Source organism: Entelurus aequoreus, linkage group LG23 (genome assembly GCF_033978785.1).
Source record: "Entelurus aequoreus isolate RoL-2023_Sb linkage group LG23, RoL_Eaeq_v1.1, whole genome shotgun sequence".
Classification (NCBI taxonomy): domain Eukaryota; kingdom Metazoa; phylum Chordata; class Actinopteri; order Syngnathiformes; family Syngnathidae; genus Entelurus; species Entelurus aequoreus.
Window position 1 is genome coordinate 25,175,108 of NC_084753.1, and position 19,022 is coordinate 25,194,129.

General features: G+C 42.6%; 1 protein-coding gene across 2 annotated transcripts in view; it reads right to left on the reverse strand.

The window, feature by feature from the left end:
- LOC133640524 (pleckstrin homology domain-containing family G member 1-like) overlaps nt 1–19,022 on the reverse strand; it is a 140,026-nt gene that overhangs the window by 59,781 nt on the left and 61,223 nt on the right. For both annotated transcript variants that reach the window (XM_062033991.1, XM_062033990.1), the window contains exon 2: nt 3,711–4,285. In XM_062033991.1, coding sequence (XP_061889975.1) covers nt 3,711–4,136 — 426 coding nt within the window. In that variant the 5' untranslated portion in view covers nt 4,137–4,285. The remainder of the gene's footprint in view (nt 1–3,710; nt 4,286–19,022) is intronic.

The window sequence follows — 19,022 nt, forward strand, 5'->3', positions numbered from 1 at the left end:
CTGTAAATGTATTAAGTGCTATTAATTTACAAAAAGTAATATTGCTGGCATTTAAGAGAATTGTCTAATATTGTCAGATAAAATATCACATGTAGTTTTTAGTTATTTGACACTATAGCTAAAATATACCCCCGTTCAGTTAATAAAAAGCATTTTAACTTGAAATTTAGCCAAGACATGAATCATATACATTTTTATTCTAAAATCCCTGCTCACAGACCAAGCTAGGGGTCACCTCAGAGGGTCATGTTAAGATTTTGTTGACCATCAACAGTACCGTGTAAGGTGATGCTTTATTAGTCACGGGGTCATCGATGTGACCTGGCTCGACCTGCTCACTCGTCGCATTCGCCTCAAGTCTAACAATGGGCAGCTCAATCACACACACCTCTGAAGGTACACTCCCTGCTAAGCATCAGACGCAACATGTACCGACTTGATCCAGTCTGCCGTTAACCATTAACCTCCTCAAGTGCATGCTTCGATTCCAAGCCAAACACTTTACTCTGCACTGTAGTTGAAAGTCATTACTCTACGCAATTCGTAGTTTGAACATCGATAGATTCAAACGTTGAAAACCTCTTAATTCCTGGTCAACTGCAAAAGGCGACTCTTTCCAGGTGCTAAAGTATATTATGGCTACGGTTGCACACTGCTAAATTCAAATGCACACATGATAGGTTGCATGCAAGACAAAGTGATGACCACTGCTCCCCTGCTGAGAGAGCTGAGCCCAAGGGAGTAATGGTAAATATTTATCTTAAGCCTATCACACCCTCTTTGCTCTCCGGAAGCAGCATGGGCTCGAGGATTATGGATGACTGGCGTTGTAATAATGGAGGCTTTGGCGACCATCAGGTGAAGTTAATACTGCTGATACAATCAACCTTCACTGTCATTAAAGAAATAAGCAATGATTCAATGCCCTAGTGAAGAAAAATGGACTGATAGGTAAGTGGCAGTCCAAGGCTGGGTGGTCTGTTTTACTTCTTTACTGGTGGCGGTCTGCAGGCAGTAGAAGGTGATTAAGTGCAGCTCTTAAGCCCTCTTCCGTGTTTTCTTAACCTATTGCAGACACTGTTATCTCAGAGCTAAATCCCTCTTCCTTCTGTCCCCTGTCCTCGCCTCTGCATCCTAAAAGGACAAAGGGGGGATGGAAGGCGGGACATCAATCAGAGTTGCAAAGTTGAAACCTGGGTGACAATGAATTTAAAGTTCTTGTTTTAATTTCGACAGCAGAAGACATCCTCATGGGCAGCGCAGTGGTTAGAAATTCTGCTTCACAACCATTCTGCATTTGAATCTTGTCTTGGACATCTCTGTGTAGAGTGTGCATGGCCGGTTTTCTCTCACAGTCCAATGACATGTATTAACTGGAGACAAAATTGTCCATCGACTTGAATGTTAATGGTTGTTTGTCTCTATCTGCCTGGTCATTAATTGGAATAGATTTAGCACACCTGTTCTGTTCTGTACATTCAAGAACAAGTAAGAGGCAACAAGACTGCAGAGAGATCCAGTCAGGTAATCCAACTACAAGAATGATGAGGGATCCAGAAAGGTGATCCAACTACAAGAACAATGAAGGATCACAAAGGGAGATCCAAATAAATTAATGAAGAGGGATCAAGAAAGGTGATCCAACAACAATGACGAGGGATCCAAAAAGTTGATCCAACTACAAGAATGAAGAAGGATCAAGAAGGATATCCAATTGCAAGAACAAAGAGGGCTCAAAAAAGGATATCCAATTACAAGAATGAAGAGGGCTCAAGAGAGGAGATCCGACTACAAGAATGAAGAGGGCTCAAGAGAGGACATCCAACTACAAGAATGAAGAGGGATCAAGAAAGGAAATCCAACTACAAGAATAAAGAGGGATCCATAAAGGTCATCCAACTACAAGAATGAAGAGGGATCAAGAAAGGAAATCCAACTACAAGAATAAAGAGGGATCCATAAAGGTCATCCAACTACAAGAATTATGAGGGATCCAGAAAGGTGATGCAACTACAAGAATTATGACAGCTCCATAAAAGTGATCAACTACAAGAATTATAAGGGCTCCATAATAGTGATCCAACTACAAGAAGGATGATCAAGCCAGAAAGGTGATCCGACTACAAGAATGGTAAGGGATCCAGAACTGTGATCCAACTACAATAATAAAGAGGGATCAAGAAAGGTGATCCAACTACAAGAATAAGGACGGATCAAGAAAGGTGATCAAACTACAAGAATGAAGAGGGATCAAGTAAGATGATCCAACTACAATAATTAAGAGGGATCAAGAACAGTGATCCAACTACAATAATTAAGAGGGATCAAGAAAGGTGATCCAACTACAAGAATGAAGCGGTATCAAGAAAGGTGATCCAACTACAAGAATGAAGAGGGATCTATAAATATGATCCAACTACAAGAATGAAGAGGGATCAAGAAAGTGATCCAACTCCAAAAATGAAGAGGGATCAAGAAAGGTGATCCAACTACAAGAATGAAGAGCGATCAAGAAATGTGATCTAACTACAATAATGATGAACACTCTAGAAAGGTAATCCATCTAAAACAGACAATTACTGAAAATCAAATAAAATCAAACTGAAAGGTCAATTCAGCAGCAAAAAAAATAATCAGTTTGTGGAAAGTGGTTGACTGTGTTGGGATAGGCTGCAGGTTACCCTAACCCTAATGAGGACAAGCAGTATAGAGAGTAGATGGATGGATGTTGTGTGCTTACAGTACATGCACACATGTTGTTTTGAATGTGTGCCCGTTCCTGCAGCACAAAGGTTCCGGTGTCCTGTAACTCAACCGAACCCAAACCCTGCAAAAGTGAGCACAGGTGACCTTTTTGTGTTGAAGGTTCCCAGCAGACAACAAGTGGTGTGTGTGTGCGTGTGTGTGTGTGTGTGTGTGTGTGTGTGTGTGTGTGTGTGTGTGTGTGTGTGTGTGTGTGTGTGTGTGTGATGACAATCACTGAATACTCAAAGCATGTGTGTTATCAGCTGGTTGAAAGGCCTGCACACCTGAAAAGAGCAAAGTCAACCACCCGCCATGCTGACCTCGGCCTGTTTTGACCTCCACTTTACTGATTTGGAATCGCTTTCGTTTTGTAAATCAGTTTCAAAAGCTTAAACATAAACATTGTTTGAGGAAGACAATTGCGTCTAAACCGACTTGGTAAGCAAACAACCATAGGGTTTATTACAATGCTGCTGTGTTGTACAAGAATAAATGGACATATAATCAAAGAAAGCTAAAAAAAAAAAATGCATTTCCAAATTTCAGAGCCAGTCTTGAATTGTCACCTGCTTTCAATTAACTTTTAGGTAAATCAAAGTCTGTAATGAGTTTCACACACCCAGCACTCCACTTTTCTTGTTGATTTTAATGCTGCTTGTACAGTATGAATGCTAAAGTTTAAAAGAGCTATAGTATCGTAGACTGTTGACGGCAGGTGTGTTGTGTGCGAGAGAAAAAGTGCTTCTTCAGTTCCTGCATGCCCTTTTTTCTTCATACTGAGCTCGTACCCGCCAGTGGTTATCTTACAAGACCCCTGGTTGCCATGTTTGTCAATCAGGTGACAAATGTGACGCCATAGTGAAGATTAACTCACGATCACCAAATGGACACCCCTGGTTTAAGACATTACTACATTTCTTATTTCTATCAAAAAGGAATGAGATAAAGTAAATATTTTTCCTCACCTCCACAATGCTTCTGAGGTCCTGGACGTATGTTCTCTCTGTATCCAGTATCTCCTGCACCACCCGGTCCACATACGTCCTGGGTTCTTTCACCTGACCAATTCGCTCTGTCCCCCTGTCAAGACTTAGCTCTGGTTCTGAATGATCAGTTGCTGTCTGTTCAGTGCCCTTTCTCCCAGGCTGCCTTCCTGTGTCCATATCTCCGTCATCTCTTCTGTCGTCTTCCCCGCTTCCCAGCTGCTGGGCTGGAACCAACTCCAAACGTATAGCCCCGGAGTCCTGGTCTGATGTCACAGGGATACAGTTAGGGTTGTGGACAAGGGTGGAGCGGCTGCCCAGTGAGCAGTGACTGTCCCGAGAAGAAGCGGAGGAAGAGGTAGAGCTGTAGCTGACCGGCCTTTCGGCACTGTCTGGAGAAGAGTCCATGCTGTGGGCCGAGCAATAGCGCAAGGATGCGTAACGGAAGGCTGGGTTGCGAAGGCAGCGGGTCGAAATGTCGCTGGAGCTCAGGACTGAGCCAGAGTCCGGGACTTCGGGAACAGGTGGCAATGCATCAGGCAAATAGCTGTAGTCGTCTGCATGAACAAAAAACAAGAATAATTCATGTTATATGGTTGGGTGCTCAAGAGATGTATTGAACTCAAAACAAAACCTCATTCATATTCTTCTTACAGACACTATCTGCGTACAAACTCAATTCCTCACATTCCAGGAGACCACAGCCAGGCTGACCAGCTGCCAAACGAGGGCCACAGCTGTAAGCCTCCTGTCATGAGAAGCCAATTATCTGCCACTTTAGAATGAAAAGGAATGGAGAGCATTTAGATGAGCAGCTGTATTGCGATACTAAATCTAAATCTTAAGCGCTCGCCTGCCAGAGGGAATGAATGAGAGGCCTATTTCCACGAAGACTGGCAGGTTTGTGTATTTTACATCAAGTCGCTGCCAAACTGGCTCGTGTCTGTGGATGGAGCCGTTATGATCTGAGCACTGACTCTTTGAGCCACACAGTCAGGCCAACTCAAGTGAATGCACAGATGAATGATCAGCTCAAGTCCCTCACACCCTCTCAACTCATCCCCCTAGTTTCCCCTGAAGTTTTCCGAGGCCATGCTTGGTAAAAGGATCAATGTTAAGCCGAAGAACAGTACAGACTTGAGTGGAACTCTGTAGACGTCCACCTGGAGGTGTCAGTCTTACTCACTTGATTGAAAAATGACAGTTCAGACATACAAAAAAAGATTTCTTCTGGGTTTTGTGAGTCTGCAGTTGACCGTAATGCAAGTAGACGGTAACAACCCACAGCTCGATGTGAATCTGTAGTTCAATGGCTTTATGGCATTGGAAATCTGTAATTAGGGTTGTTTAGGGTCGCCGGGAGAAATATATAATATATAAAGTCGTCTATCTTGTCGCCAATCATCACATATTGCTTGGATTTTACAAACGTCACGTCCGGCTCACGTCCCACCAGTGGTGGGCCATCAGGGCCAGCAACGCCTTTTCTGCTGGCCTAACATAACCAGAAATCATGATCATAATTAAAGATAAAAGTCAATTTTAATTTACTTTCCCAAAATATCTAAAAGTATTCATATCCTCCTCATGTCAAATTATGCTCCTTCCAGTGCTGTTTTTAGGTTACAGTTTGTATCGAATCAGAATTCAGCTAGCTTATGTTGCCATGTTGTATGAAATGCCTTCAGAATCAACAATGCGGACGTCCGTGAACTGTAAGTGAACGGACACATAGAGTTGATCGACAATCGTGACAGGCAATCAGATCACGAGTTGTTGTCAGTAAGGCCTTCTTGCTGGCCTTACGCTGTGATTGGATACTCACTTTGGAGTCCCGAGTGAGTATCCAATCACAAGTTGCGAAAACAGGAAGTGGCACCGGAGCCATACGAGCCATAGAAAGCCACAGAAAACTTGCCGGTACTCACAAAGAAAGAGAGCAAAATGTTGATTAGGTGGCAGATATATATTTGCAAGGCCATTTTCAAGAAGGATACTTAAGAGAAACTACATCTTGTGAGATGAGGTCGGCCGACACCAGAAGCTATCCCGGCGGTGAAATGGTTTGCCCGCAACTTTCACACGAATCAACCGACTACCACCAACTACCGACTACGAGCGGTACCACTGGCTTATATGGCATCGAATGGGTGCTACAAATTGTGAGTTCAAATATTCCATCCATCCATCCATTTTCTACCGCTTATTCCCTTCGGGGTCGCGGGGGGCGCTGGAGCCTATCTCAGCTACAATCGGGCGGAAGGCGGGGCACACCCTGGACAAGTCGCCACCTCATCGCAGGGCCAACACAGATAGACAGACAACATTCACACTCACATTCACACACTAGGGCCAATTTAGTGTTGCCAATCAACCTATCCCCAGGTGCATGTCTTTGGAGGTGGGAGGAAGCCGGAGTACCCGGAGGGAACCCACGCAGTCACGGGGAGAACATGCAAACTCCAAAGTTCAAATATTTTATTTCTTAATTTTTTCATATTTCATTTGTTTTATACAATTATTTTAATATTGACAGTACCACATAAGATATGTTTTAATTGCTGAAGTGAGTTTATTGAATGTTAAATGTGCCAAAAAATAGACCGTTTTGTACACTGTTAAGGGGTTTCAATGGCCAGTAGTGTGCAAGTGGGTTTCTGTATAGTATCTCCAGTCGTGTCCATGTGGTGACATAAATTACGATATTTTGAGAGGTGAAGTCGGACTAAGTAGTAGGGGTGTGGGAAAAAATCGATTCGAATTCGAATCCGAATCCCGATTCTCACGTTGTGCAATTCAGAATCATTTCTCATTTTTTTTAAATCTATTTTTTTTTTACCTAGCTTTGGGTTATGACCGAAAGGACAAGATCACGGGTACAAGCGGCCGAAATGAGTTTCCTCCGCCGGGTGGTGGGGCTCTCCCTTAGAGATAGGGTGAGAAGCTCTGCCATCCGGGGGGAGCTTAAAGTAAAGCCGCTGCTCCTCCACATCGAGAGGAGCCAGATGAGGTGGTTCGGGCATCTGGTCAGGATTCCACCCGAACGCCTCCCTCAGGAGGTGTTTAGGGCACGTCCGACCGGTAGGAGGCCACAGGGAAGACCCAGGACACGTTGGGAAGACTATGTCTCCCGGCTGGCCTGGGAACGCTTCAGGATCCCCCGGGAAGAGCTGGACGAAGTGGCTGGGGAGAGGGAAGTCTGGGCTTCCCTGCTTAGGCTGCTGCCCCCGCGACCCGACCTCGGATAAGCGGAAGAAGATGGATGGATGGATGGATTTTTTTTCTTTTTAAAAAAAAAATTAATCAATCCAACAAAACAATACACAGCAATACCATAACTATGCAATCCAAAACCAAACCCAACCCAGCAACACTCAGAACTGCAATAAACAGAGCACTCGAGAGGAGACACAAACACGACACAGAACAAACCAAAAGTAGTGAAACAAAAATGAATATTATCAACAACAGTATCAAAATTAGTTACAATTTCAACATAGCAGTGATTAAAAATCCCTCATTGACATTATCATTAGACATTTATAAAAATAAAAAAAAATAACAATAGTGTCACGGTGGCTTACACTTGCATCGCATCTTGTAAGCTTGACAACACACTGTGTCCAATATTTTCACAAAGATAAAACAAGTCATATTTTTGGTTCATTTAATAGTTAAAACAAATTTATATTATTGCAATCAGTTGATAAAACATTGTCCTTTACAATTATAAAAAGCTTTTTACAAAAATCTACTACTCTGCTTGCATGTCAGCAGACTGGGGTAGATCCTGCTGAAATCCTATGTATTGAATGAATAGAGAATCCTTTTGAATCGGGAAAATATCGATTTTGAATCGAATCGTGACCCCAAGAATCGATATTGAATCGAATCGTGGGACACCCAAAGATTCGCAGCCCTACTAAGTAGGACATCACTGAAGGCCTAGGTGAGAAACGCACGGCCTGCCACTGCGTCCCACTCATTAAATATGTGTGGTGGTCAAGCTAGCTTTGTTCTCAATGCGTACAAGGCACCATTTAGCATTTCTCGAAATAAAAAATGCCCTATGCTTGTATTGTTTTCAGCTGCACGAATCGTTCAAATTGCGAAAAGGATAAACGTTTTCTTCAGAGTTCCTCGAGAGGTAATCAAAAAGGAAGGAAGAGTACAAGATTTTACAAAACAACGAAGAAAAAAGCAGCTCACACTCCAGTCCAAGCGAGCAGTTTTGAAGAATGCATGCGTTTGCAGTGATCACTTTGTTAAAGGTTTGTTTGATATACAAACCCAAACCAGTGAAGTTGGCACGTTGTGTAAATGGTAAATACAAACAGAATACAATTATTTGCAAATCCTTTTCAACTTATATTCAATTGAATAGACTGCAAAGAAAAAATAACAAAGTTACTCAGTTCGAACGTTAAGTATCTCTTAACGTTCGAACTGAGTAACTTTGTTATTTTTTGCAAATATTAGCTCATTTGGAATTTGATGCATGCAACATGTTTAAAAAAAGCTGGCACAAGAAGCAAAAAAAGACAGAGAAAGTTGAGGAATGCTCATCAAGCACTTATTTGGAACATCCCACAGGTGAACAGGCTAATTTGGGAGCAGGTGGGTGCCATGATTTAGTATAAAAACAGCTTCCATGAAATGCTCAGTCATTTGCGTGAGCAAATTGTCTAACAGTTTAAGAACATTTCTCAATGAGCCATTGCAAGGAATTTCACCATCTACGGTCCGTAATATCATCAAAAGGCTCAGAGAATCTGGAGAAATCACTGCACGTAAGCAGCAAGGCTAAAAACCAACATTAAATGCCTGTGACCTTCGATTCCTCAGGCTGTACTGCATCAAAAAGCGACATCAGTGTGTAAAGGATATCACCACATGGGCTCAGGAACACTTCAGAAAACCACTGTCAGTAACTACAGTTCATCGCTACATCTGTAAGTGTAAGTTAAAACTCTACTATGCAAAGCGAAAGCCATTTATCAACAACACCCAGAAACACAGCTGATAAAGTTGAGGAATGCTCATCAAACACTTATTTGGAACATCCCGCGGGTGAACAGGCACATTGGGAACAGGTGGGTGCCATGATTGGGTATAAAAGCACCTTCCATGAAATGCTCAGTCATTCACAAACAAGGATGGGACGAAGGTCACCACTTTGTGAACAAATGCGTGAGAAAATAATTGTCCAACAGTCTAAAAGAGGTAAGCTTTTACTAAAGGCAAAAATAGTAAATGAAGCTTTCAGCTATTACACTGTGTTGAAATCCGTAGTTATATTTTGATAAAGACGGGGAAAACAGGCTACTCATAAACGTATGCACATATTTATCTGGGAGAGTCTTGATACCAAACTCCTTGACCCAGCCACACACAAAGTAGTTTTAGACCTCCATGCTTTTGCAAGTTTCCATATGTTTTGTCGTGTAAAATGGCGTCTGGAGCACCATTGTTCGATGTCTGGGAACGCGACTGATGTGTAATCCTTGATGTCACTCGACAAAACTTTTTTTTGATTAAGTACATGGATCTATTCCATTCCATTTTCTGATTTTTTTTGGCTTGTATCTGCCTTTTGCAGGAAGATTTAAGCCTCTTTTGTTCTCAGATAGTTTGCCCTCTTGGCTTGGTTGACCACCACTGGTTTTCTTTTCCGGAAAGAAGTCACGTAACGGAATACAAGCAACAGAGACGTGACCAGTCACACTCTCATCCAGCTTATTGAACCACCCAACTGTACTAAACACCACCAAGCATTTTTAGCTCAAGACCCAACATTTGTGCTCCTCCAACAGTTTTTGTGGTTCCTCCAAAAACATATTTTTATCCCAAGTTTAGTAAATATGAATCAAAATTCTGACAGTTCCTTAGCATTAAGGCTGGCTTACAACCTTGCAGGTGGAGTATTGTGGCAACCGGCTGACATTCGATGCCCCCTGCGCCACTCTCTACCTGCCAAGCAGCCATTTGAACTCCTCTCACATCAAAGTGTTCCTGATCACACACTGGCAGTTCAAAAAACATGAAATATGAGCACAGCCTCAAAAGAAATCAGGCTCTGACACACTCTCACCGTTCTAGCAGGTACTTCTGAGGGCTCTCCATGCAGCACTGGCACCTCTTTTGGGAGCACTTTGGCAGATGCCATGCTTGTTAGAAGCTGGTTTGTGATGAAAATATCACCGGTTTGCAACTAAACTTGGAGCCAAATAATAGCGCGAGTGTCAAATTGTTGACATATTATCCCCCGATAAAGATTTTATGGCAAATGTAGGATTTTTTAGACCTTTATGAACATAATCTGCTTGTTCTTTTCATCAAAATTGTACAAAACCCAAAACCAGTGAAGTTGGCACGTTGTGTAAATGGTAAATAAAGACTAAATACAATGATTTGCAAATCCTTTTCAACTTATATTCAATTGAATAGACTGCAAAGACAAGATACTTAACGTTCGAACTGGTAAACGTTAATTTTTGCAAATATTAGCTCATTTGGAATTAGATGCCTGCAACATGTTTCAAAAAAGCTGGCACAAGTGGCAAAAAAGACTGAGAAAGTTGAGGAATGCTCATCAAACACTTATTTGGAACATCCCACAGGTGAACAGGCTAATTGGGAACAGATGAGTGCCATGATTGGGTATAAAAGCAGCTTCCATGAAATGCTCAGTCATTCACAAACAAGGATGGAGCGAGGGTCACCACTTTCTGAACAAATGCGAGAGCAAATTGTCCAACAGTTTAAAAACAACATTTTTGAACGAGCTATTGCAAGGAATTTAGGGATTTCATTATCTAAAGTCCGCGATATCATCAAAAGGTTCAGAGAATCTGGAGAAATCACTGCTATGACCGTGACCTTGGATCCCTCAGGCGATACTGCATCAAAAACCAACATCAATGTGTAAAGGATATCACCACATGGGCTCAGGAACACTTCAGAAAACCACTATCAGTAACTACAGTTCGTTGCTACATGTGTAAGTGCAAGTTAAAACTCTACTATGCAAGGCGAAAGCCTTTTATCAACAACACCAAGAAACACTTCGCTGGGCCCGAGCTCATCTAAGATGGACTGATGCAAGGTGGAAAAGTGTTCTGTGGTATGACTAGTCCACATTTAAAATTGTTTTTGGAAACTGTGGATGTCGTGTCCTTTGGACCAAAGAGGAAAAGAAACCATCCAGAAAGCCAGGATCTGTGATGGTATGGGGGTGTATTAGTGCCCAAGGCTTGGGTAACTTACATCAATGTGTAAATGATATCACCACATGGGCTCAGGAACACTTCAGAAAACCACTATCAGTAACTACAGTTCGTTGCTAAATGTGTAAGTGCAAGTTAAAACTCTACTATGCAAGGCGAAAGCCATTTATCAACAACACCAAGAAACACTTTGCTGGGCCCGAGCTCATCTAAGATGGACTGATGCAAGGTGGAAAAGTGTTCTGTGGTCTGACTAGTCCACATTTCAAATTGTTTTTGGAAACTGTGGACGTGGTGTCCTTTGGACCAAAGAGGAAAAGAAACCATCCGGAAAGCGAGCATCTGTGATGGCATCAGGGTGTATTAGTGCCCAAGACATGGGTAACTTACACATCTGTGAAGGCGCCATTAATGCTGAAAGGTACATACAGGTTTTGGAGCAACATATGTTGCCATCCAAGCAACGTCTTTTTCATGGACGCCCCTGCTTATTTCAGCAAGACAATGCCAAGCCACGTGTCACAACAGCGTGGCTTCATAGTAAAAGAGTGCGGGTACTAGATTGGCCTGCTTGTAGTCCAGACCTGTCTCCCATTGAAAATGTGTGGCGCATTAGGAAGCCTAAAATACCACAACGGAGACCCCGGACTGTTGAACAACTTAAGCTGTACATCAAGCAAGAATGGGAAAGAATTCCACCTGAAAAGCTTCAAAAATTGGTCTCCTCAGTTCCCAAACGTTTACTGAGTGTTGTTAAAAGGAAAGGCCATGTAACACAATGGTAAAAACGCCCCTGTGCCAACTTTTTTTGCAATGTGTTGCTGCCATTAAATTCTAAGTTAATGATTATTCGCAAAAAAAACCAAGTTTCTCAGTTCGAACATTAAATATCTTGTCTTTACAGTCTATTCAATTGAATATAAGTTGAAAAGGATTTGCAAATCATTGTATTCTATTTTTACTGCCAACTTCACTGGTTTTGGGTTTTGTAGATGAGGTGGACGAGAGTGAAGATTTTAACTGCTCGAAACAAATAGTTATCATTTCAACAGTTTGTAACTTTCTGAGCCAGGGTACAGTACAAAAAGCATTGCATGTATTTTGTAAGCAGAAGACAATTCGAACCCACAAGCAATTAAATGGGCAAATATCAAAAACAAGTGATGAGTCCCAAACCAGTATATGTCATGTATTAATATTTTCAGATAACAAATGCACAAATATGAATAAAAACAAATGAAAATATAGTTATAGTTCCTGTAACAGTAAAACTCAGTGAACATTTTCAAGCTAAATGGCCCTCTTAGGACACATCAGTGGTTCTCAAACTTTGGTTCTCAGAAAAAGCTTGGCTCTCCAAGTACCACCATTCAAATACAGTAGCGTAGTAGGCCTAAGTCAAGGGTGTCCAAACTACGGCCCGTGGACCAATTGCGTCTTCACACCGGCCCGCGAGATGTTATGAGTTTCTTCAAGAGTCAGGCTCGCCGGGTGCCTCCAGCTTAATTTTAAATATCTGCCTGGTTAATTGCCACAGATTTGCCGCCATCATGTGGACAATGTGAGCAAAGCAAGCCAATAACCATGAATTGAAGCTTGAAGTGTACACAGCACACCAATTACTTTTATGACCCAATCCAAACAACCTATCGCACTCATGGCGCAAAAAATTGCAATCAACACAAAAAGTCAACACACATGGTCTCACATAACACAACCTGCTTACTGAACTTTGTGGGTATTATAAAAAAAAAACGTCCAGGCACCTTACATTATTCAAAATGACACACATTTAAATCATGCCTGATGGGAAAAAATGCAAATCACTCTCTCCACACTTGTACATTTTTGGCGCATTTTAGATGCTTGATATTTCTGATTGATTACACTTTCACATACTCTTAATATCAGTAATATTAATCATTAACAATACAGCCTTTATATGTACGTATGTATATATATATATATATATATATATATATATATATATATATATATATATATATATATATATATATATATATATATATATATATATATATATATATACACTGAGGAAGGGGGGGTGCCCACTTGATAACCCAGAGGATGCCTTCACTCACTTGACCATCCCACAAAATCGCATAGGTGTCTCAAGTATGTATTAGGGGATTGTAACATCTAGTCCTACACAACAGATCTGATCATCTGGTGAACCAGTGACTGCTGTGAAAGGGCAGCTGACAACAAGGGAAAGACAGCTGGCAGGAGGGAATAGACCCCAACGGGGCTGCCATGGGCTAGCTACCCGTGGTGGCAGGATCCGGCAGGAACGGTGTATGGGTTCCACCCAAACATGGCTACGAAAAGTTCTAAGAAGAAAATACCCCCTGAGTCAGCGAGAGCGGGGGCGGAAGATGGCTCATCGGCAGAACACCCGGTACTGAACACAGGAACGGAACAGACTACGAGTTTGATGATCAGCATACCTGAGGCTCCAACAGCCACAGCAGGACACAAGCTTCAGAGCTGCGTATGTGGTTGGACAAAGGTTACTTCCACCCAAGGCCTGAAAATACACCAAGGCAAGAAAGGGTGCCTAAAGAAGGGTCAACAGGGAACTCGCATCGACAGCTACTTTCTGAGAAGCAGGTCGAGTCAGTCGACTGAAGTTCAGCAGCAGGACAAACCCCACAGTCTGCAGGACATCAACACCCCTGTCCCTGAGGAGGCAGAACCAGGCACGGGAGAACAACCTGAACCCAACCCACTACGACCTGCAACGGAAAAGAAGATCCGGGGGCGAAGGCCATTTGTCAAGTGGCCAAAATCCTGCGACGGCACACTGTGGAAGGAGGTCAACACTGATCTCTGCAACATCATAGAAGGGATCAGAGGCACCGCCATGAAGAAGTTGGAGAGAATGGGGGATGTAATCTATGCCTATGGAGTGGAAGGGTTTGGAGTGGTGGAAGGAAAACGATCTGCTCCATCAATCCCCACTAAGTCCAGAAGACAGACAGAAATAGACCGCCTAGTCAAGGAGAGGAGACAGCTGAAGAAGCAATGGAGGAAGGCCACAGAGGAGGAGAAGGAGGGCATAAACGTGCTGCAGGGAGAGATCCAGAGTAGACTTGCAACACTGAGGAGAGCGGAAAACCTTCTGAGGAAGCGCAGAAGGAAGGAGCAAACAAGAACACGCTTCTACAAAGACCCCTTCAAATTTGTGAAGAGTCTGTTCACAAAGGAGAAGTCTGGAAGTCTCTCAGTGTCAAAGGCCAACCTGGAAGAACATCTGCAAATATCCAGCACAGACGACCGACACCATGAAGAGGTTACACTCCCACCTGACATGCCACCAGTCAATCCACCAGAGCACGATCTAGACATCAGCCTACCCAGATGGAGTGAAGTAGACAAAACCGTGCGTAGAGCAAGGGCCGCATCAGCTCCAGGTCCCAACGGAGTTCCATACAGGCTCTACAAAAACGCACCAGATGTCCTGCGCTTCCTCTGGAAGCTGATGAGAGTCGTGTGGCAAAAGAAGGAGATACCAACTTCCTGGCGAAGAGCCGGTGGAATCCTTATCCCCAAGGAAAAGGACTCATCAGAAATCGGCCAATTCCGCCAGATCAGCCTTCTAAATGTCGAGGGAAAAATATTCTTCAGCGTGATTGCTCATAGGCTGGCAGGATACCTGCAAAGAAACAACCTGATTGACACATCAATCCAGAAAGCAGGCATCTCAGGCTTCCCCGGTTGCATGGAACATACTAGTGTCATCTGGCATCAGATCCAGGTTGCCAAGAAGGAGAGAACAGACCTTTATGTGGTTTTCCTGGATCTCGCCAATGCCTTTGGCTCAGTCCCTCACAATCTCCTGTGGACAGCTTTCGACTACTTCAAGGTCCCAGCAGCTCTCACAACCCTTGTCAAGGCCTACTTCCAGGACGTCCAGCTATGCGTGACAACTGCCGAGTACACCACAGCATTGCAACACCTGGAGGTGGGAATCATGGCCGGCTGCACCATCTCCCCGCTGGCCTTCACCATGGCCATGGAGGTGATCACCCGGGCATCGCGGTGGGTGGTTGGGGGACAGCTAATAAGACCTGGCCTGAGGCTGCCGCCTGTCAGAGCCTACATGGATGACCTCACAACACTTACCACAACCAAGGCTTGCACTGTACGGCTTCTGAGAAAGCTCCAAGAAAACATCGAGCTAGCTCGCATGAAGATCAAGCCAAGCAAGTCCAGAAGCATCTCTATTGACAAGGGGAAACTGTCACACCACCGCTTTTACATTGGTGAGGAACCTATTCCAACAGTCTCCGAGAAGCCTGTGAAGTCCCTAGATCGTTGGTATGATGCCTCCCTCAAAGACAAAGAGCAGGTAGATCAGCTCAGGAAGGAGGTAGCCAGTGGCCTGGAGAACATCAACAGAACCCTGCTTCCTGGCAAGCTGAAGCTCTGGTGCATGCAGTATGGACTACTTCCACGCCTATTGTGGCCACTAACCCTCTATGAAGTCCCGCTCTCTAAGGTGGAAAAGCTGGAGAGACTGGTTAGCTCATATGCAAGGAAGTGGCTTGGCCTTCCCAGGTGCCTCAGCAGTATTGGACTCTACGGCAAAGGAATGTTAGAACTGCCCATTTCCAGTCTCTCAGAGGAGTTCAAGTGCGCCAAAGTCAGACTGGAGATGATGCTACTGGATTCGAGTGATCCATTTGTAGCCCAAGCTGCCCCCATCCTGGCTACTGGGAGGAAGTGGACCCCACTGGCTGCAACTGAGCAGGCTAAAGCAGCACTCAGGCACAGAGACATTGTGGGCCGAGTACAGCAGCGGAGGAGTGGTCTCGGCCTTGGGGCCAGTACACCAGCCTGGAGCAAGGCCACTCCATCTCAGAGACGCAAGCTGGTGGTCCAGGAGATACGTCGGGAAGAGGAAGCAAGAAGGTGCGCACAAGCTGTGGCGCAGGCAAAACAAGGGCAGTGGATGACATGGGAAGGAGTAGAGAAGAGGAAGATCTCCTGGAAAGAGCTGTGGGAGATGGAGGCATTCAGGGCGAGCTTTACCATCAGGGCTGCCTACGATGTCCTGCCTTCTCCAAAAAACCTCAGCCAGTGGTATGGTGAAGACCCCACATGCCCTCTGTGTCCGAGTCCAGCAACACTGAAGCACATCCTGATGGGCTGCAAGACCAGCCTCACCCAAGGCCATTACACCTGGCGGCACAACCAGGTGCTAAAGTGTCTTGCAGCAGTGCTGGAAAGTTGACAGACAAGTGTCAATGCCCTTCCTCCTTCGTCATCCCGTTGGCAAGCAACAACATTTGTCCGGGAGGGTGAGGGTCAAGCCAACCTCACCCCCACAAGACCAGACACTGGACAGCTAGGCGGGGCACGGGACTGGAAACTGCTGGCAGACCTGGGCCAGAGACTCTGCTTCCCAGTTGAGATTGCGTCCACCAACCTGCGGCCAGATCTTGTTCTGTGGTCAGCTTCGCTCAGGCTCGTGTACATCATAGAGCTCACGGTGCCCTGGGAGAGTGCAATGGAGGAGGCCTACGAGCGCAAGAAGTTGAGGTACACTGAGCTTGCAGCCGATGCGCAACAACAAGGCTGGAAAGTGAGGGTACGCCCAGTGGAAGTAGGCTGCAGAGGATTCGTGGCCACCTCAACATCCAGGCTCCTCAGGGAAATGGGAGTGCGAGGGAAGGCCCACCGGCAGGCAGTGAAAGACCTCTCAAAAGCCGCTGAAAAGGGGAGTCAGTGGCTGTGGGTCAAGCGAAGGGACTCCACCTGGGCTTTCAAGTGAGTGATGGCATCTAGGGAGTGATCCTGGGACGCTGGGACTCACTGCTGAACCCTCTGGAGGTGTCGTGGGCCTATCAGCGAAACACTGAGGAAGGGGGGCGCCCACTTGATAACCCAGAGGATGCCTTCACTCACTTGACCATCCCACAAAGTCGCATAGGTGTCTCAAGTATGCATTAGGGGATTGTAACATCTAGTCCTACACAACAGATCCGTATATATATATATATATATATATATATATATATATATATATATATATATATATATATATATATATATATATATATATATATATATGTATATATATATATATATATATATATATATATATATATATATATATATATATATATATATATATATATATATATATATATATATATATATATATTAGGGCTGTGAATCATTGGGTGTCCCACGATTCGATTCAAAATCGATTCTTAGGGTCACGATTCGATTCAGAATCGATTTTTTTTTCAATTCAACACGACTCTCGATTCAAAAACGATGTTTTTTTTAATGAAAACAATACACAACAATACCATAATAATGCAATACAATTTCAAAACAAAACCTGACCCAGCAACATTCAGAATAGCAATAAACAGAGCAATTGAGAGCAATTGAGGACACACAAACATGACACGGAACAATCTAAAAGTAGTGAAACAAAAATGAATATTATCAACAACAGTATCAATATTAGTAACAATTTCAACATAGCAGTGATTAAAAATCCCTCATTGATATTATCATTACAAACATTAATAAAAATAAAAAAAATACAAAAAATGAACAATAGTGTCGCAGTGGCTTACACTTGCATCGCATCTCATAAACTAAATGTCTAATGATAATGTCAATGAGGGATTTTTAATCACTGCTATGTTGAAATTGTAACTAATATTGATACTGTTGTTGATAATATTCATTTTTGTTTCGCTACTTTTGGTTTTCTCTGTGTCGTGTTTGTGTCTCCTCTCAATTGCTCTGTTTATTGCAGTTCTGAGTGTTGCTGGGTCGGGTTTGGTTTTGGAATTGGATTGCATTGTTATGGTATTGCTGTGTATTGTTTTCTTGGATTGATTAATTTAAATAAATAAAAAAATAAAAAATAAAAAAAATAAATACATAAATAAAAATCGATTTTTTAAAAATGAGAATCGATTCTGAATCGCACAACGTGAGAATCGCGATTCGAATTCGAATCGATTTTTTCCCACACCCCTAATATATATATATATATATATATATATATATATATATATATATATATATATATATATATATATATATATATATATATACACACACAGTATGTATATATATATATATATACACACACAGTATATATATATATATATATATATATATATATATATATATATATATATATATATATATATATATATATATATATATATATATATATATATATATATATATATATATATACATATACTGCAATGAGGTGGCGACTTGTCCAGGGTGTACCCCGCCTTCTGCCCATGTGCAGCTGAGATACCCCCGCGACCCCGAACGGGACAAGCGGTAGAAAATAGATGGATGGATGGATACGTATACACAGTATATACCTGTATATATACAAAGGCTACAAATAAATATAATTCATCTATGGATGTGGCGAGTATTCACATTTGCTCCATTATGGGATGTCTGCATGCTCGACTGAATTATTGCCTTCGTGTTCCCAGAAGAATACAAAACCAGTTCAAACAACCACAAGTCTTTCCTTCTGCTGCATTTTATTGCATCTTTTTTCTCATTTGGATTTCACTCCGGGGCCGTGCCAAGATGAGCAACACGGAATTGGAATAACATTTAAGAAAAGTTGGGAATCGAGTGACAACAATGTGTGCGTCAGTCCAAAAGCTTGCACTCCCTTAACCTGACCCACTTTTTTTCACATATCAGACAATCATCGAATGGATGATTCACACACATGCTTGTATTTGTTACCTTCTTTAGACCTCCAAAAAATGCCTACCTCTTTAGGATCACCCTTTCTAGATATATAAAGATTTGTATTTACAACATTAATAATATATACATACTATGCAAATATAAAAAAGGTAAGCATTTTAGTTAATTTTTTTTCTCTCTAATTTTTTGTTTGTAAAAAAGTATTTACTTCAAGGATTTACAGTATGTCTCTTTATACATATATTTTTTAATTTATTTTTAAATCAATTTTGGACAAAGGGGGCACATTTTAATTTCTTACACACACTTGTTATTACATATGTTG